The sequence below is a fragment of the Chondrus crispus genome, genomic scaffold (genome assembly GCF_000350225.1).
Source record: "Chondrus crispus Stackhouse genomic scaffold, scaffold_117, whole genome shotgun sequence".
NCBI classification, from domain to species: Eukaryota; Rhodophyta; class Florideophyceae; order Gigartinales; family Gigartinaceae; genus Chondrus; species Chondrus crispus.
The window spans coordinates 78,836-96,543 of record NW_005178982.1 but is presented as its reverse complement, the minus strand read 5'-3'; the positions used below and the strand labels follow the sequence as shown (position 1 = coordinate 96,543).

Genomic DNA, 17,708 nt, shown 5'->3' with positions numbered 1-17,708 from the left:
TTTTATGGACGAGTGGTGACGTCATTGAGCACGATGGCGGGATGCGATGGGCCGCTTTCCAGAAAACCTTTGAACCCGCGCCGCCGCTATCATACCTATCTCGCGAGATCGCATTACAGTAGCCCCATTATCCTTTCGTGGCCCGCGGCGCCCGCCGTCGCCCCTGTTCAACTCACTACATAAACCGACGCCTTCCCCCTTCCCCCTGCCTCGGCTCCCCGCGCGCAACTCTCTCCTTCGCGAGTCCCGCCGCGCACACGACGGGCGCGTCGCTCGCGTACGTCCTCGCCAGGCGGCGTGCGCGCGCGCGCGCCCCCTTGTGGGGTGCGGCGGGCCTTCGCCTCCCGCCGTGTCCTCGCGACACGGCGCCTCCCTTCATCGCAGGGGTGATGAGCCTGGGCGAGGACGCTGAGCTCTCCGCCGCGTGCACACATTTCGTTCCGCAAGGTTCGATCCACCCTGTGTAGCATTGGCGGACGACCATGTGCGAGCGCCGCCCCCCCTCTGACCTGCGCATTGACACCGAGTGAAGGGCCGCCTAGTTCCAACTTTACCACCTTGGCACATACGTCATAGCTAATCCCCTAATAACGCTAGCCGAGGCCCCGTCGCACGGCCCTGCGCCACACACACACACACCCCTAGTCTAGTCCTGCGCTCGCATCCTGGCAGCCTCGGCGTGCCCGTCGAGCCCCTCGGCTCGCGCTATCCTCTCCGCGTCAACCGCGATCCTCTTCACCGTCGTGTCGTCCAGCCCGACCACCGACATTACCTTGATGAAGTCGAGCACGGATAGTGGGCTAGAGTATCTGGCGCTGCCGCCCGTCGGCATCACGTGGCTCGGGCCCGCGACGTAGTCCCCGAGCACCTCGCAGCTCGCCTCCCCTAGAAACAAGCCCCCCGCGTTCTTCATTTTCCCAACCACATCCCACGGCCCCTTGACACACAACGACACATGCTCGGTCGCAAACTCGTTCGCCATGTCCACGCACTCGTCCATGTCCTTTCCCACAACGATCCCGCCCTGATTGGCCATCGAGTGCCTCGCCACCTTGGCCCTGGGGAGCTTGTCCACCTGCGTCTCCACCTCCTCCTGCACCTTCTTCGCCAGGTCCGCGCACGTCGTCAGCAGGATCGGCACGGCCAGGTAGTCGTGCTCCGCCTGCGCGAGCAAGTCCGCCGCCACGCACTCGGCATTGGCCGCCTCATCCGCGATGACCACCGCCTCGGTCGGGCCGTACACCCCATCGATCCCGACCACGCCAAACACCTCGCGCTTGGCCATCGCCACGAAGATATTCCCGGGCCCGACGATCTTGTCCACGCGCGGCACGGTCTCCGTGCCGTACGCCAGCGCGCCGATGGCCTGCGCGCCGCCGATCGCGAACACGCGCACGCGCACGCCGGGCAGCTCGTTGATCACTGCGCACGCGGCAAGCGTCACGGCCGCGATGTCCGCGCCGCCGCCGCGCAGCGGCGGCGACGCCACCACCAGCTCCTCGCACCCAGCCACCACGGCAGGCAGCACGCTCATCAGCACCGTCGACGGCAGCGGCGCCGTCCCGCCCGGGACGTAGAACCCTACGCGCTGGATCGGGCGCACCGCCTGCCCGAGCACGCCGCCCAGGTCGTTTGTGAACCACGAGGTCACGGGCTGCTTGCGGTGGAATGCCACCACGCGGTCGCGCGCGACGCGCAGCGAGTCCACCACGGCGGCCGGCGTCGCCTTGACCGCCGTTTGAAGGGCCGCGACGGGCAGCTCTGAGCCGGCCGAGATGTCCGCGCCGTCGATGCGCGACGTCCAGTCAATGAGGGCCCCGTCGCCGGACTCGCGGATTGAAGAGAGGATGGCTTGCACGCAGGCGAGAGGCGTGGTCGGCGCCGAGAAGAGCGCGTCGATGCGCGTCTGCACGTGCGGCGGGACCGTGCTGTCTTGTAATAGGCCGCGGCGCAGGATGGAATCACGCGCTTCGGTCGCGGTGAGGATTCGGGCGCACGGGTTGGAGGATGGGTCGGCCGGCATTGTGGTTGGGGAGGAGTGCGTGTGGTAAGTCTTCGGGATGATGCGAGTGCGGTAGCGGCGGACGAGGGGTGGGCACCGGACGTTCCTAACGACGAGCACGGTGTGAGGGCCGTTCCTAACAGGGCCGTTCCTAACGACGAGCACGGTCGCGAGGGAGGTCAGGCGGAATTCGTGTGGGCGGAGTCGGAGAAATGACAGGTTCGTACACGTGTGTGATCGTCGGTGTGAGAACAGCTGGCGGTTGGTGAGTGGATGATGAAGTTGTGATGGTGCAACGAATGAAAAGCGTTTGGAGGAATATGGCGCAGCCAATGACAAGGTGGATCTCGTGTGCTTCTGTGGGAGCACATTGGTGACGAGCTGAAGAGCTGAATCGCGCCGTTGGCGCAATCCCTCCGGAGCACGACAACTTTAACAGACCTCATTCACCCACATCGATACGTCCCAACGATCCAACCTTTCACACACTTCCTCTCACCCCCAACTGCCCCCCCTAAGCTCACCATGGATGCTGCCTGGGACACGACAACGCAAGAGGTGCACGGCGGGCAGACCTGGTCCGCCTGCCCCAACTTTGTGTGCGACTTCTCCGTGACCACCAATGCCTTCGGCCCGCCCGCCGCTGCCCTGGCGGCCGCCACCAAGGCCCTCTCCACCATGCACCACTACCCCCCCGCCGACAACGCCGCCGCGCTCGCGGCCCTCTCCGCCTTCACGCGCTGGCCGCAAGAGCAGCTGCTCCTTGGCAACGGTGCGTCGGAGTTCATCGACCTGGTCATGCGCGCCCTTCCCGAGGGGCCGTTCAAGCCGGGGCCGTATATCGCCGCGTACAAGGAGTACCACCGCGCCGCCCGCGCCGCCGGGAGAGACGTGCTCGCCCATGACGATACCACCACCGATCCCGCCGTCACCGTCATCATCCACCCCAATTCGCCCACGGGCGACTGCATGAGCCTGCAGGACCTGGACGCCTTAGTCAGCAGCACCAAGGGCGTCGTCGTTGTTGACGAGTCCTTCATGCCGTTCCGTGGCGCGACGTGGCGCGACGAGTCCGCGCTCTGCTTACTGCCACAGCACCCGGAGCGCCTCATCGTGCTGGCGAGCTGGACCAAGATCTGGAGCTGCCCTGGTATCCGTATTGGGAGTATAGCGAGCTCACCAGAGTGGACGCGCACCTTCAAGAAGCTCCAGACCCCGTGGAGCGTCAACGTGTCGGCACAGGCGTTTACCGTCGCCGCGTGCAAGGACGATGCGTACATGAGGCAGACGTGGGACTCGTTGCCGAAATGGAAACTTGAGACGCAGGAAAGGATCAGGGGCTTGGGGTGGAAGGTGAATGAAACTTCACCGAGCTGGGTGCCCTGGGTTTTCGTGCATGTGGGGGATCGAAAAGTCGCTGCAAAGGCTGTCGAGGTGGCGATGAAGGTGGGATGCCCAATAAGGCCGTGTGCTAGCTTCGGACTCCCAGAGTATATTCGGTTGGGCGTCAGGAGACCGGAGCATCAGGCGGTGCTCTTCAAGGCATGGAAGGCTGAGCTCAAGCTGGGTGCGGCCAACGGTTGTAGTGCGTAGTTGTAGAGGTGGTGGTGCGGGGGGAGGAGGAGGGGGGGATGGGTTTTTGAGCCCAGGTTAGGGGAGGATCTCGGTTTTTCTTGTTTGACGCATGTCATCATCACTTTCCATACGTTTGATTGGAATACGGACATGCTCTTCATACGTGTGTCGTGGAGTCAGAAGTGCGGTGGACTCAACTGCCTTGTTTTTTTTTCTTCATTTTGCGTTCAGAACGCAACGCCTGACTCTGACATCTAACTAATGTCACAGCCGCAGCGAAGTCTGTGCGAGTGTATTCTAAACTCCTTTTGGTTCACCACAAATGAGCGTTGCCGTTATTTACAAATCTCCTTCAATAGTTTAATGTCACTCATCCGACGATAGCCAAATACTACCGCTAAGACCCAGCTGCAAACAGCCTGATACTTCCATATGTTACACATGCAAACAAAGCTTCCGTTCCCTTAGGAACCTTATCCAGTCTCGCCCTCCGCGGCAGCCGTTGAGCCGCGCAAGCGCGCACGGTTGCCCCCTCGCTGTCATAGTTCTGTTCAATCTCAAACGTTTTCCATTGCGACCCACTCCCCAATCTGTTTGTGTTCCACATCCTCACCTTACCCTTCGCATTTCTATCTGCCGCTACTACCATCGGCTGCCCACCATCGCCCCCTCCTAATACTCCTACTTGTTCGAAAGGCAAAGTTTGGCTGTGCCCTTGCAGCGGTTTGCCGACGGTTGCGGAGAATGTGAACTTCCCATCTTCCCGCCACCGCAAGCCCTCGTTTAACAGAATGGAGCTTTTCCATTCCCCATCTACTCTTCTTCGCGACGATACTGCAATCAGGCCAGCGTCCACGGCTACACTGCAGATGGAAGCACCCTCCAAATCCGCACAGTAGAAATCACTCACAATTGGCGCTGTGAAGAGTCCTTCACTATACCTCACTCCGAAAAGACCAGAAGGCGTGCCTGCAAGTAACACAAGATCGTCATTCACGGTGCACTCCCTCACTGAGTGGACACCCCTCGCTCCGCCAAACGCGAGTTGGACGCTGGAAAGCTGGCCGCCAGCCAGGTTTCGCACATCGTATGTCAACACCTTGCCGTCAACGGCGCCCACCACTACACAGTTTGGTTTGCGCTCTAACCATGTTGCAGAGAGAAGCGACGAGCCACAATCAACATTTGCAGCAAGGTTGAGATTAGGAGCAAGAATTGTTAGCTTGCGGCCCGCATCAGCCACGGCGACGGAACGGTGTGAGGGAGATGAGGGACGTGTGTCGACTGCAATAGCATTGACACGGCGATTGCCCACAGCGCGTGACGACTGGGCGATGGCACAGCGTCCAATGTCGAGACGGGAGAGACGCTGAGAGACGGCGACGCTACCACTCATCCTCTCACCAAACAGAACACCACTGTTGTTGTCAAAAGCAACGGCTACGGTATCGCCATTGGTGTTGCAGTCAGCCAGTAGAGTCGGGTGCCTCGTGCACTTTGCGGGGCCACCGCGGGTTCCGCCAAATGTGGGGACGGGTTTTGGGACGCGTTTCCGGAGTTCTTTCATCTCACGTATGGCCTGATCTGCAATCCTTCTCGTCTCTTTCAACTTGAGCTTTGTGTATTCGTGGCTTTCTGTTTCTTGCCTTATTCTCTTCTGAAGACTTTGGATTTCGGACGTATCCGTGGCGGCGAGTCGCGTAGAGACGCCAAAGATGTATCGCAAATCTTTAATACGAGCGGAAGTCTTGCAGTTGGGACATTGCCTGCCGCGTCTAGATCTTCCAAGCCATTGTCTGATGCAGGCATACCCGAAGAGGTGACCGCACGGTAGACAGCATATTTGGTGGGGGCCAGCGGAGGTCCAGTTCTCAAGACAAATGATGCAGAGATTATCGTCATCGGAGGGCTGGGAGGGGGTAAACGGTCGCTTCGGAACGCGCTTCGGGGAAGTCGGGCTGGGTTGGCGGACAGGAGAGCGGGGGTGTGCGCCTGATACGACAATAACATCTGCATTCTCATCAACTTGCAGAGGGGAAACACGCTCGGATTGTGCAGGGGTTGCTGCGGGGGCGTCGCTCTCCTCGCTTTCGTCGCTGTTGTATTCGTCATCCTGCGAACTCACATGAGGCTCTGCTGGGATTTCTGAGGCACTGTAAGAAGAGTTGTCTTCGTGTTCCGAATCGCCATCCGATGGGGTGGAAAGTGTTAGGGTGCGCTGGTGGTTGCCGCCATGCCCAGACGACATGTCGATGCGGCTGTGCGGGGAGGATGGGTGCTAACACTGTTGTGGGTTTGAATTCACATTCGGATGTGCTGAAGGCGCGACTCGGACGTCTCATCGTTCTTACCCCCCTTTCGACTGCAATTTTGACCTCAATTTTATCCCCTTCAAATTTTGCACCATCACGGCATGCCCTGCGTGCCGTATCTATGGGACCCTCGGGCGATGGTTCTCACATTCATCTGCGTGCTCTGTGAGGAGCACAATAAGGAGGCGGGTTGTGCAGCTCTTCGTGGGCGAGCCTTAGCTAGTGCGGGAGGCAAGTGCGGTGTAGAGCGAACATGGCTTCGGGACCAGTTTTGGACGGTGTAGCCATCATGGAGAATGCTTGTCGTTTGCCAGAGCGCTGCGAAGACATAACTCTGGACACGGCACGTCGAGTTCGGGAAGGCCGTAAACATTGCCAACATGGCCAGCATGCTTTAAAAAAAGTAGAACAAACTGGATGAGGAAGGCGCAGACTCTCTTTCAGCAAAGACGACAGGGGCTCAGTTTTTCTGACATGGTTTCTGCATTACTTTTTCGCGGCGAATCCATAGGTCATTCATCGATAGCGTCATTCAGTCATCTATAGTCTACCTCTAGCTCTTCCCCCACTGCCGCAAAGCACCGGGCAACCGTGTCCCAGCTTCGCCTCGCACTGCGTCCCCCGCGATGAGAGCTCCGTCAGCCTCCTTACTGCGAGGAGCATTCCGCCTCCTCTCAACCTCTCCCCCTGTTCCGCGCAAGCAAAGCCTTCGCACCTTGCGCGCCTCCTACAACAAAGGTGAGCCAATCACCGTTCTTACGGCTTACGACTATCCGTCTGCGCTCCACGCCGATCTAGCCGGCGTCCAGTGCGTCCTTGTCGGTGATTCCGTCGGCATGGTAGTCTTGGGGCACAGAACTACGCAGCCCGTCACCATCGCGGACATGATTCACCACACTCGTGCCGCACGCCGTGGCGTTGCATCCGCTTTGCTTGTTGCAGACCTCCCCTTTGGTTCCTATGAGCGTTCTCCGGCCCAGGCAGTAGACACCGCCCTTCAAATTATCAAGGAAACTGGTGCAGACGCTGTTAAATTGGAAGGGGGCGTGTCAAGACAGAAATCAATCGCAGCTATCGCTGACGCCGGCATAGCTGTCTTCGGTCATGTCGGCCTCATGCCACAAGCGGTATCCAACCTTGGTGGCTTCCGAGCCATGGGGAGGACCAGCAAAGAGGCTATCTGCGTTTTGGATGATGCACGCGCTGTACAGGACGCGGGTGCGTTTGCGCTCGTCGTCGAATGCGTTCCGAATCGCGTCGCTGATGTCGTTACCAAGGCGTTGGACATTCCAACCATTGGCATTGGCAGTGGCAACGCCTGCAGTGGACAAGTGCTCGTGTATCACGACATGCTCGGCATCTTGAACCATCCACATCACGCAAAAGTCGCCCCAAAGTTTTCAAAACAATTCGCGGGGCTCGCCTCCCATATACATGAGGCCATACTTCAATATTGCAGCGAAGTTAAACAACGTGACTTTCCCGATAAACTGCACTCCCCGTACAGAATCCCGGACGAAGAGTTCGAGCAGTTTCTGCACGACGCAGACAAGTCTTTGCTCAAAAACCTCAGAGGCAGGCAAACAAAAGGAGCAGAAACAGAAAGTGGCAAGCATGGAGGCTCTGAAGCCACGGACGGGATCTCTCTCTACTAATCCATCAGTCCAAGGAGTGATTGAATTTGAACAGCGATAGCATGTATCTATGAGTCGCGTAACCTCAATATTCCATGGTGTTACAATGGTTTTTCTGACAAGACGCCAAAACATCGACGTACTATAACCGCTCTCCCACTCCACCGCAAAGACGATACACTGCTCTAGCTATTTCCAGCGCCATCTCATTGGCCTTACCTTCGCGCTTCACTGGCGCCTCCGCATATACTCGGACCACATCCTCAGTGCCACTGGGCCGCACAAACGCCCGACATCCTTCTTCGTCAGACGCTTTGGCGATCGCATCGCGAAGGGCCGCTGGCTCCTTGACCAGACGATCACAGTCTTCGGTTACGATTACGCTCTTATCCGTGACCCGAACCACTACGTTGCTGCTCCGTCTTTCCTCGTAAAGTCGAAGCCATTCAGACGTTGTCATATCCTCACGAGACAATATTGCCAAAATGAGGAGGAGGTCTGCTACACCATCGCCAACGGCTTGGTTTGCTAACGCACTGACGGCCAGTAAGGTGGACAGACTGCGCTTTTGCTGAGAGCCGTCATGTTCACCAGCCAATTTGGCCTTTGCAGATGTTAGCTCGCCAACCGCTTTGTCACTAAACAGCACAGTTCCATGTCCGTTCGGCTCCCAGTACACACCGATGTCAAACTTCCTGACGGCCTTCTCTAGGTGTTTTACACCTGTTTTCGCGGTGACTACTTGAACCCCTTGGAGCTTTGATAGAAATTCCGTGGCCGCACCGTTCGAATATGCAGTCTGAGCAACCGCAAGGCTAAGCCCACCGACGCCCCCCTGCTTCATATGCTTTGATATAAATTGTGTGACGAGAGCCGCAAATCGATCGCCATCCGCAAGCGCAATCCCGCCATCTCTCTTCTCAAACATGACCAGTCGGTCAGCATCACCATCCAAAGACGCCCACATCTTGCATTTAGGGACAGCTTTTGAATAGATTTCCGGCATCTTGCGCTGCTTCTGCACGAAATCGGCACCGCAATTCTTGTTGAGCGGGCCGTCATTAGCACGGTTCACTACAGCGATAGCTGGAAGTGCCGAACGAATCGCATCGATAGCCACTGCTCCCACTCCATTGGCACAGTCGACGGCAAGCGGGGGTAGCACAGCCCGCTTCTCCCGAACAAGCTTACCAAAAGCTCGTCGCAGGGCCGTGTAATAGTCCTCAAGGGCCGAGGCCTCCTTTCGATCTCGGGCGCGCAGAGAAAAATGAAGCTGAGGAGTGGTAACTAGCCCCAGCTTTATCACTGTGCCTCCCATGACCTCGACACCCTGACACGCCAGATCGACGAGCACGGCCGAGCTCTTCCTGGTGTCCCAACCAATGAGGACAACGGCCTTTCCCTGCCGCGGTACATCTTCTAACTTGACCATCTTTGCAAGCGCCGCTGGCGGATTATCAAAAGCGTTAACAAACTCTGTGGCGGCGACTTCCCAATCCTTATGCAACATAGAGCCGTCCGGCTCGACGAGCTTGAGGCCGTTGTCTGGAGCCGGGTTGTGGGAAGCGGTGACCATAACGCCGACGGCGCGACCGGCCAGGGAATGAGATCTGCACGCGGCGAGCATGCCACAGCGGAGGACGGCCTCATGCAAGGTTTCAGCTTTGCCGCGGAAGCCAGCTGTGCCGTAAGAGAGCGGGCCGGGCTGTGAGCGGTGTCCTAACAAGCTGTTGAGGTCGCTCTGTAGATCAGAGACCGCTTGCATGATGGTTGGGGGGTGTTCGTACGGATAGCGAGTAGAGAGGTTGATGAAATCTCCCAGATGGGAGGACTTGGAGTTGACCTGCGTCTCTCGGCGCCGGGAGGACGTGGGAGGGGGGAGAGGATGCATGGACGAGGTGGTGAGGTCAAGGTGTCAGGAAGGGGTTCAAAATCGGTGGAAATTATGGGCCATATTTAATCCACCAGGGGCTCAATCAAAAACGCATGGATGACGGTCTTGTTGCCCGTAGTCTTTGTTTAGCAGAAGCAGTGTTTGAATTCTCGTGCACGTCATTTGTCCTCAACTATTTGTCAGTGCTAACACGTGTACACGTCGTGAACACGTAGCAGTCGGGCCAGCCGACGGCGCAGAGCAGTGCCCGAGCGATAACTGCAAGCCCCGATAACTGCAATTACTGTACCCGACAAATAAAACGGCAAGTGGGGCAATATCTCCGGAGTCACTCAAAAATTACTAAAAAATAGGACCGTTTCAGATCCGATAACTGCAACGTTTGTAACATACCTCCAGAGCGTCATATGAGAACAAGCCCTGGTCGGATAGCCCTGGTCGGATAGACAGGTGCAACTAGCCCCCCCCCCCCCCCCCCCCCCCCTGCACCTGTCGTTCATCGAATGTGCAAGTACAGCCCAGTTTCACGGTGCTCTGGTCTACGGTACCACTCAAAAAAAAAAAATGCAAAAACAATCAAGAGAATGTACACAACCCCCCCGCCACCTCACAAGAGACCCTGCTTAATAAGGTCTGTGTATGTCTTCTTATTCAGTATGTTTCCCTCCTGATCTTCAAATTCCATCTCGGCGTCCTCATCAAATGCCGCTGCCTCGCTTTGCTTGGTTAGCTTTTCATTTAGCATCCTGGCATCTTGAATGCGTGTGATCATCAGAAACGCCTTGGAGTATCCAATCCCTAAACACTTCAACCCCTGCACGTGTTGCGAGTCAGTGAAATGCCGCTCGAAAGCCCGAGGACCTTTGTAGGTCGCGTTACCACATATCTCACATTTGAATTCATGATTAAGCCCATGCAACCTATACATCCAGTATGGGATGGGTTTCCCGTCCCACCCCAGTGGCACGTCCTTCGGGTTGTAGAGCGTGCTCTCCATTTCTTCGTCCTCATCAGCACCCGCCTTCGCCCTTTCAAGCGCCCCTTCCGCAACAGCCTCATCAGCAATTCGTTCCGCTTCAATTTCTGCATAGCTCAAACTCAGCTTTTTACGCACATTTGCCACAGTGGCTCGTTTCTCTTCTGCCAACACTTCCTCCACCGCAAACTTCACGGCGCCCTCAAGTATCACCCGTTCTCCAAACTTTCCGTTTCTGGCTGCCTTCAGTAATCGCGCCGCGCGATCCTCTGGTCGGCCCCCGCACTTCTGCCCGAGGGATACCAGTTCCTTCTTCACACCGTCGGCCCCAAGCTCGTCCAGCACTGCTTGTGGGCTTGCCATTCTATGGGAGATGTCTTTCAATTTTTCCTCCATGGCTTTTCGCGTGTTTGCTTCGGCCACCTCCATATGCTCCTCGACACGGTCCATCGGATGCGCGCGCTGTGCAAAATCCACGCAGTACGCCAACAGATCTGAAAGATATCTGCTGTAGACGTGGGAGCTTCGAACGGATGGCGGGACAGCGTCAAAGTCAGTGACAGCTTTGTCAACGTATTCGTAATACTCAATTTGATTCTCCTTTCCTTGCTTAGCCTTGGACATGACGTTCAGATAGGCTGTGTAGTGCCGCATGAAATCAAGATAGCGCCCGTTGCCCTCCTCGCCAGAAAACACAACTGGATGATGACTGGCATGGAGCAGAGCCAAATCGCGCTCGCCTTCTGTCGGAACCGGGCGGGGCTGCGTAACGCCGAAAGTGACCGAACGATGAGCGTCGCGAACTTGGCGCAGCTTTGCGTAGAAAGCAGAGAGTGGGTCGGGCGCTGACAGGTCGGGGTTGACTCGGTGGAGTGTATCGTCATTTGAGTACAGCGAAGACAAAGATAGGGTCTTTTCCGCGGCGAGGTGAACAAGTTGTTGGGTGAGCTGTTCGGCGGAACGAAGCGTTGGGAGTGGATGGGAAAGCGGGGCGAGACGGGGGTGGGAAATTGGGATGGAGGTTCGAGACTGGAGGGCGCAGGAAGCTAGATGTTTGAGGGTTTCGATATCTTCGTGGGTTTGACGCATGTCCTCCAGGAGGGAGGACATCTTGGGAGGAGAGGGCTACAGATCTATATCTACCTGACGGGACCGTATCATCGGCAAGGTGAGGACCTTTGGGGATGATCGCGAATAAATAAGAAGCGGTTCCCACGCACCTTTCTTTTTAAAAAAATGTTATAATTCTCTTAATAAATTTGACCAATGCTATAATCACAACCCACTCGACACCCCGACACGTCTACACCGACATCGACTTATTCCGCGCAAACACAAACCAAAGGCAAGAGCTTGGCTCTACCGTCCCGGCTCGGCAGCCGCTTTCCTCTCCTTCACCGCCGGCAACTATGGGACCGCTCGGCGCCTCAATTCGCGCCTTGCGACCTCGCTGTGGCCTGCTTGAGCCTGACATTCCTCCCGTCGCGGTCCGCGTCTCCCGCTACGCAACCATCTCCAAGGCTCTGAGCCGCAGTGCTGTCGATTCCCGCCATTGTACAGAGAAAAAGCTTTCCAAATTGGTTCTCAGCCTGCGCAGCTTTATGGACGAGCATTTTGGCCGCACCGCGAAGCCGGAAACCCGCACCAAGCTCACCATGTTCCCCACATCCATCTTCGCCGACTTTTCCGAGTTTGGTCCCCTCTGCGCCTTGCTAAAGGTGTGCTTTCGGTACGCGGCCGAACATGGCCTGCTCCCACTAAACTTTGATGATGCAAGCAAGGAAGATGATTTGCTGCGCCTAATTTTCCATGCTGAAAAGACTCTCAAGAAAGATCATTTTTTCCGCGTCATCAAGATTTTCATATCCCCACTCATCGAGCAGGAGGAGTCTGAATCGCTGAGAGCAACCGCTCAGAGACATGGTGCTGCGGTCGTCTCCAACTCTCACGTCGCCACACATCTCATCTACCCTGACCCCGACGGCACCCGCGAGAACCAGACAGACGGACAAGCACTCGTACGGGTGCTTGAACGGACAGACTTCCGAGGTGAAACTTTTGCCTTTCTCCACTGGCTTCATCACCCGGACTCATACAACGACTGGGTTCCGGCTTCCGAAATTCTCGGTCATGTTTACATTCCGAGACGAAGAAAAGAAAGAGAACAATGGCACGTGCAAGCACGATGGCTGCGTGATTTGGCTCTCTACAATGACTGGATGAATGAACTGGACTATGAAATGCCCCAAGACTTTCCGGATCTTGCCGGCCTCTCCCCAAAAACAGTCGAACTGGATGCAAAAGGGCACGAACCGCGCGCGCTTGTGAAAATACGTCTGCGAATGCCAAGGGAAGATGAAATTGGCAAGCAAGCGAGCCTCCTTGGGGCATCGAAAGGAGTTGCGCTGCCGCCTCATGCAAATGGCTTCGCAGATGCCAGTGACATGCGAGATGCAAACGGGGATCACGCCATGATAGATGTTGGTGACTTATCTGATGAAGATGCCGACGGCTATCGTCATCCAAATGAATCCAATGGTTCGTCAAGCGCTCCCGGCAGTGGGACAACTACAGGCCAGACCACGAAAATATCTGTGGGTGATGGCGTCTTCATCCCTTTTTTTTCTAAGTGGTTTCGGATACAGTCTGTGCACGATATAGAGCGAAGGGCATTACCGGAATTCTTCGAGCAGCGATATGCTTCGAAAAACGAGGATACCTACAAAGAAACACGCAACTTCATGATCAGCACATGGCGTCAGGGCCGCAACGAATACCTTTCGAGTACAGCTGTGAGAAGGCATCTAGCCGGGGATGCATGCGCAGTGTTGCGTTTACACGGATTTCTTGAGCACTGGGGTCTCATCAACTACGAGTGCTCAGCGCAAGGAGCTGCACCAGCTTCTTTCATCCCCCCTCCACGCGCTCTCCCTCTCCGTGCAGGGCATGAAAGAGACGATTCTGTCCGAGCCAATGCTCAGATTGTTCTTGACGACGGCAGCAGGCCGGCAATAGAAGGCGGGAAAGTTGTGAAATATGGCAGAAATGATGAAGTTGTTGGCAACAGCACATCAGAGGCCGTACTAATTCGTGACAGTGACAGGATGGGTCAAGCTTTGCCTATCGCAGAGTCGCCAGCGCGAGAGCCGATCGAGTATCATTGTGATTCATGCGGAGTAGATTGCTCAGTGTTGAGATTCCATTGCGCAACGAAAGCGGATGTTGATCTCTGTGCTTCATGCTATCAGAATGCAAAGTATTCTTCCTCGATGAAGCCTCGAGATTTCATTCAAATGAACTCGGCTGGTGCTCATGGTGGACCAGATGAAACAGAAGGAGATGTTTGGACAGAAAGTGAGACACTACTTCTGCTGGAAGCGTTGGAGATGTACGGCGACAACTGGACCCTTGTGTCGGAGCACGTTGGGTCGAAGGGAAACAGCCAATGTGTGATTCAGTTCCTTCGGCTTCCCATTGAAGACTCCTTCCTCAATACCACGGCGAGGTCGTGGTGGTCTGTTGCGCCTCCAGGAAATGGTGATGAAAGTTCGCCTCTCGACATGCTTCGAGCAGCAGGTGCCCGCGAGGCGGCCTTGGCCAAGGTGAACACCACAAAATCTTCAGAGATATCTCTATCTGGGCAACCACTAGTATTTGGTGACCAAATTAGCACCATCATGCCATTTGCGAGTAAGTTGGTATCGCTTTGTCCCCCAGATACTGTGAAGGAGTTAACTCGGGTCTTTGGGGTGGGGAGCTCGAGAAAACGGCAAAGGAGCTACCTGGATGTGTTTTTGAAGGAAAGTTGTAGAAGAACGGACAAAAACAACGACAGTGGAAAGGAGGAATCACTTGAGGACCTGGTAGGATGTTTCACGACTAATCGTGTCTACAAGAAGATGCGAAAAATGATCCCTACTCCTGCGAGTTTTCTCCGAACTGAGAAAGGGGATAAAGTGGGACGTGCAACATTCTCCCTTGTCAGACACGGAGCAATCCAGAGCAACGAAGCCATTCGACTGCTACTCGACCCATCGCCAAGCGCTCTACACCAGATGGAAAGGCCCGACCGCGGAAGTGCAGCTGAGCATGTGGAGAGAGCAGCACCAGCTGTAGAAAAAGCCAGCAAAACAAAACCAAAATGCGATGATCACGACATTTCCGAAAGTGAGAAGCCGGATTCGGCATCTGATGAAGGGATAGAGGAGCCCGCAGCCTTGGCAATAACATCGCTGAGTGCGGCTGCCGCTTCAGCGTCGTACATGCAAGAGCTTGAAGAAGCTGAAATCGATCGTTTGTACTCATTTTTGTCAGAAATTCGGGTGCAACTCATTGAGCGACGCATAGCACACTTGGAATCAATCACAGAATACGAAAGCTTTGCAGATGGATACAAGGAAAAAAAACTGAACGAAGAGATGTCAAGGTCTATTCTCCGGCGAAAAGAATCATTGTTGTCTTGTCAATATTGAAGCGTTTGCATGATCGCGATGACGCACCTTATTCGTGCACTGTACATAACACAACGAGTAACCACGATGTAAAGGAACTCCGGGGTTGTTCTCGCACCACTGGAAGCACGCTATGACCCTGAGCAATTGGGAATTTCGAAACTGTTGCTGATACTTTTTTGAGTCGGAAGAGCTTGCCATGTGGTAAGTTTTTTGTAGCTGGACCGAAATGAATAAAGTGTACACTCTCACATCTTTTCTTATATTGGATCAACCTACGCCCGCTCCAATCCACCTCTTTCACGTTGGTTCAAGCAAGCATACCTTCGCTTCCACTTCGACGCCCTGTCCTACCCTCTTATGCCAACCTTCAATGCATCCATTGCACTCTATCCCCTCCTACCTTCTCTTCCACGCATCCCCTCCTACCTCCTCTTTCACCCAACCCCCCAAGAAAAAAATATATATACATACATGACAGTTGTCAGAGGTTTGTTTAGAAACAGGATTCCTGACAAGCCCTATCGCATGTGATTCGGGTAGAAATTTCATGAAACGTGTAGATTTCTGATCTCCGCCCTGCACCAAGCAATGATTGCTAGTAACGCCAGAGCTGGTCGACAATACAGAAAAAATGAAAGTGAATCAACGTGTACAACAGGCGTCTCTCCAATTTAAGCCTGCGTCCTCCCAACTCTCACCACCTGCCCCGTTCCTTCCCGCCTCGTCGCCATCTGGCCGCCACACCATCTGGACAGAGCAGCGGAGGGATGAGGGCAGCCGCCTTTGCCACGTCAGCTCTTCCCCTGGGAAACTCGACATGGCTGTCTCGCCACACCCCACGCCGCTCAAGAACTTCTCCACGTAGCCCCGACCATGTTTGCTGTCTCATACCGCCTCAAGTCCCTTCTGCTCGCACCTCACAAATTTCAGCTGTCGAACAGCGCTTTCGCGTCTTGGGTGCCGACGCGGCGGCAGACCTCGCCTATGTTTCACTTTCAACTGGCACGGCAACCGTCGAGCTTGCTTCCCCGACGTGGTCAATGCTCATGGATACGCTCGCATCTCATGATATCAATGGTTCCGTTCTGTCTTGCATTGCGGAGCGGTTAGGCGTCCCAGAATTGCTCCGGTTGGAACCTGCTCATGTGGTTTCTGTTCTGCATTACTTGTCTACATATGTGCAATTGGCCGATGCGGAGCGCAACCGCGTCATTATTCGTCGGCCAGATATTTTGAAAAGTCCTGAGCATCTGCGGAAAGCCGTTGAGGCGTTGGAGACCAGTGGCTTGCGACTGAAGGACATTAAGACCGTGGTTCAGCGATGGCCAGGTCTCTTGCTCTTGGATGCGAGAAAAATCAACCGGGTCACTGCATTTTTACAGACACCTGCAGTCGGATTTTCCTTGCCCAACTTGCGCTCCCTGCTGCGTAGAGCCCCGTGGGTTCTCGTCTATGACATCGGATCTGAAATGATCCCAGCCATTTCTTATCTCAAGAGGGTACTGGATTTACCGAACAGGGCGCCTGTGGATCAGTTTATTCGAGCGCGTCCCTTACTTCTTGGTACCTCGCCAGATGCAATGCAGAAGGTGACCGACTTCATGTCGGATGTTGTAGGCCTGACGCCTACCATGCTCAGTGTGGCATTGCGTTCCTTTCCCCCTCTTCTAACTTGTTCTATCGATGCCACTCTCGCACCCGCCGCTTCTTTCTTATCGAAAGATCTTTCCCTCGAACCGAACGAGCTAAAAAAGCTGGTCAGAGCATTTCCCACTGTTTTGACGCTGGATGTAGAAGGTGATATGCGGCCAGTTGTAAACTACTTTCGGCGGAAAGGTATCATCAACGTAGGAAGGATCGTAAAGCGGCTCCCGCCCATTCTTGGCTATGATTTGGACACGAACATAATTCCAAAAATGGAGTATATTGAACAGGAGCTGGGATTGTCTTCTTACGACATTTTGACATTTCCTGGCTACTTCTCATATTCTTTTGAGAAGTGCATTGAGCCGCGAACGAAGTTTTTGCAAGCAAAGGGCCGGTCCGTTACGGAATCCGGGTTGAACATGGCCCTGGGATTGAAGGATGAAGACTTCTGTGTGCGCGTTGCAAAAGTGCCAATATCTCAGTATTACGCTTTCAAAGCTGCCTTCCTGCTAGGGCGGAAAAATGAGAAAGCTGCCGTTGAGCCTACAAATGACGTAGTCAAGGAATCGAGAAACTCTAACGGAGATGAGGAAATCGGTGATGAGACAATCGGTGATGAGAGAACAACCCAAAACGCGTCTCGGAGACTATCAAACTCCAATGGAAAACGCAGAAAACGAAAATTTCGTACGACACTTTCCCGGATGCCTTGGAAAGAGTTGAAATAGAACTAATGTACTATACTGTATCCAATTGCCACCCCTCAACTCTCACCACTCAACGAGAAAGGTGACATTAAAGACCTTGTCTAATTATCCATCCAATATTACCCTTTCCACTATTTGAAGCGACGTCACACAGAGGAGAGTAGATGTTGCATTTGACCAGTTCAAACAAATACTCGTGCCACTCCCCCAGAGCTTCCAAGCGCGCACATGAATTTTGTGGTGTTTACTACTCTTCATGCCCGACACGGTACGTTCAAGATTTCTTCCACATCCGTGGTCCCACGAACGAGCTCCGTCTTTTAGTGAGTTGAACTGGTGACGCTCCGGCCAGTTTCAATTCTCAGCACAAGAAACGCTTGCGATCTTTCTATGCGAAGGAAGATATCGATATCTGTTCATTTCTGAAAGTTCCAGTTCTTTATTAAGGTCTGCTATATTATGAAGTTCAATTCTGATATTCCCGAGAACAATGGCAGCCTAGAAGCA

General features: G+C 54.8%; 9 protein-coding genes; 4 read left to right on the top strand and 5 right to left on the bottom strand.

The window, feature by feature from the left end:
• Positions 1 to 646: 646 nt before the first annotated feature.
• CHC_T00008451001 (histidinol dehydrogenase) lies at positions 647 to 2,023 on the bottom strand. Its single transcript, XM_005712800.1, has one exon. The coding sequence runs from the start codon at positions 2,021 to 2,023 to the stop codon at positions 647 to 649; it is 1,377 nt and encodes a 458-aa protein (XP_005712857.1).
• A 504-nt stretch (positions 2,024 to 2,527) lies between these two features.
• On the top strand, positions 2,528 to 3,816 carry CHC_T00008605001 (similar to histidinol-phosphate aminotransferase). XM_005712799.1 is given in 2 exon segments: positions 2,528 to 3,595; positions 3,596 to 3,816. 1 exon segment carries the CDS (start codon positions 2,528 to 2,530, stop codon positions 3,593 to 3,595), a length of 1,068 nt encoding a protein of 355 aa, XP_005712856.1. The 3' UTR covers positions 3,596 to 3,816.
• A 96-nt stretch (positions 3,817 to 3,912) lies between these two features.
• On the bottom strand, positions 3,913 to 5,825 carry CHC_T00001870001 (hypothetical protein). XM_005712798.1 is given in 2 exon segments: positions 3,913 to 3,974; positions 3,975 to 5,825. The coding sequence occupies 1 exon segment, from the start codon at positions 5,823 to 5,825 to the stop codon at positions 3,975 to 3,977; it is 1,851 nt and encodes a 616-aa protein (XP_005712855.1). The 3' UTR covers positions 3,913 to 3,974.
• Positions 5,826 to 5,983: 158 nt separating this feature from the next.
• CHC_T00001869001 (hypothetical protein) lies at positions 5,984 to 6,271 on the bottom strand. Its single transcript, XM_005712797.1, has one exon. It carries the CDS (start codon positions 6,269 to 6,271, stop codon positions 5,984 to 5,986), a length of 288 nt encoding a protein of 95 aa, XP_005712854.1.
• Positions 6,272 to 6,515: 244 nt separating this feature from the next.
• CHC_T00001868001 (hypothetical protein) lies at positions 6,516 to 7,544 on the top strand. Its single transcript, XM_005712796.1, has one exon. The coding sequence runs from the start codon at positions 6,516 to 6,518 to the stop codon at positions 7,542 to 7,544; it is 1,029 nt and encodes a 342-aa protein (XP_005712853.1).
• A 48-nt stretch (positions 7,545 to 7,592) lies between these two features.
• On the bottom strand, positions 7,593 to 9,414 carry CHC_T00001867001 (hypothetical protein). XM_005712795.1 is given in 2 exon segments: positions 7,593 to 7,665; positions 7,666 to 9,414. The coding sequence occupies 1 exon segment, from the start codon at positions 9,412 to 9,414 to the stop codon at positions 7,666 to 7,668; it is 1,749 nt and encodes a 582-aa protein (XP_005712852.1). The 3' UTR covers positions 7,593 to 7,665.
• A 610-nt stretch (positions 9,415 to 10,024) lies between these two features.
• On the bottom strand, positions 10,025 to 11,482 carry CHC_T00001866001 (hypothetical protein). Its single transcript, XM_005712794.1, has 2 exons — positions 10,469 to 11,482; positions 10,025 to 10,438 (listed from the first exon to the last, which is right to left on the bottom strand). The coding sequence occupies exons 1-2, from the start codon at positions 11,480 to 11,482 to the stop codon at positions 10,025 to 10,027; spliced, it is 1,428 nt and encodes a 475-aa protein (XP_005712851.1).
• Positions 11,483 to 11,802: 320 nt separating this feature from the next.
• On the top strand, positions 11,803 to 14,865 carry CHC_T00001865001 (hypothetical protein). The gene has a single exon (XM_005712793.1). It carries the CDS (start codon positions 11,803 to 11,805, stop codon positions 14,863 to 14,865), a length of 3,063 nt encoding a protein of 1,020 aa, XP_005712850.1.
• Positions 14,866 to 15,614: 749 nt separating this feature from the next.
• On the top strand, positions 15,615 to 17,222 carry CHC_T00001864001 (hypothetical protein). The gene has a single exon (XM_005712792.1). The coding sequence runs from the start codon at positions 15,615 to 15,617 to the stop codon at positions 17,220 to 17,222; it is 1,608 nt and encodes a 535-aa protein (XP_005712849.1).
• Positions 17,223 to 17,708: the final 486 nt, after the last annotated feature.

Coding starts and splice junctions, on each gene's coding strand:
- CHC_T00008451001 (XM_005712800.1), bottom strand. CDS start 2,023: ATGCCGGCCGACCCATCCTCCAACCCGTGCGCCCGAATCCTCACCGCG.
- CHC_T00008605001 (XM_005712799.1), top strand. CDS start 2,528: ATGGATGCTGCCTGGGACACGACAACGCAAGAGGTGCACGGCGGGCAG.
- CHC_T00001870001 (XM_005712798.1), bottom strand. CDS start 5,825: ATGTCGTCTGGGCATGGCGGCAACCACCAGCGCACCCTAACACTTTCC.
- CHC_T00001869001 (XM_005712797.1), bottom strand. CDS start 6,271: ATGTTGGCAATGTTTACGGCCTTCCCGAACTCGACGTGCCGTGTCCAG.
- CHC_T00001868001 (XM_005712796.1), top strand. CDS start 6,516: ATGAGAGCTCCGTCAGCCTCCTTACTGCGAGGAGCATTCCGCCTCCTC.
- CHC_T00001867001 (XM_005712795.1), bottom strand. CDS start 9,414: ATGCATCCTCTCCCCCCTCCCACGTCCTCCCGGCGCCGAGAGACGCAG.
- CHC_T00001866001 (XM_005712794.1), bottom strand. CDS start 11,482: ATGCGTCAAACCCACGAAGATATCGAAACCCTCAAACATCTAGCTTCC. Junction 10,439..10,468: donor AACGAATTGCTGATGAGGCT/GTTGCGGAAGGG, acceptor GAAAGGGCGAAG/GCGGGTGCTGATGAGGACGA.
- CHC_T00001865001 (XM_005712793.1), top strand. CDS start 11,803: ATGGGACCGCTCGGCGCCTCAATTCGCGCCTTGCGACCTCGCTGTGGC.
- CHC_T00001864001 (XM_005712792.1), top strand. CDS start 15,615: ATGAGGGCAGCCGCCTTTGCCACGTCAGCTCTTCCCCTGGGAAACTCG.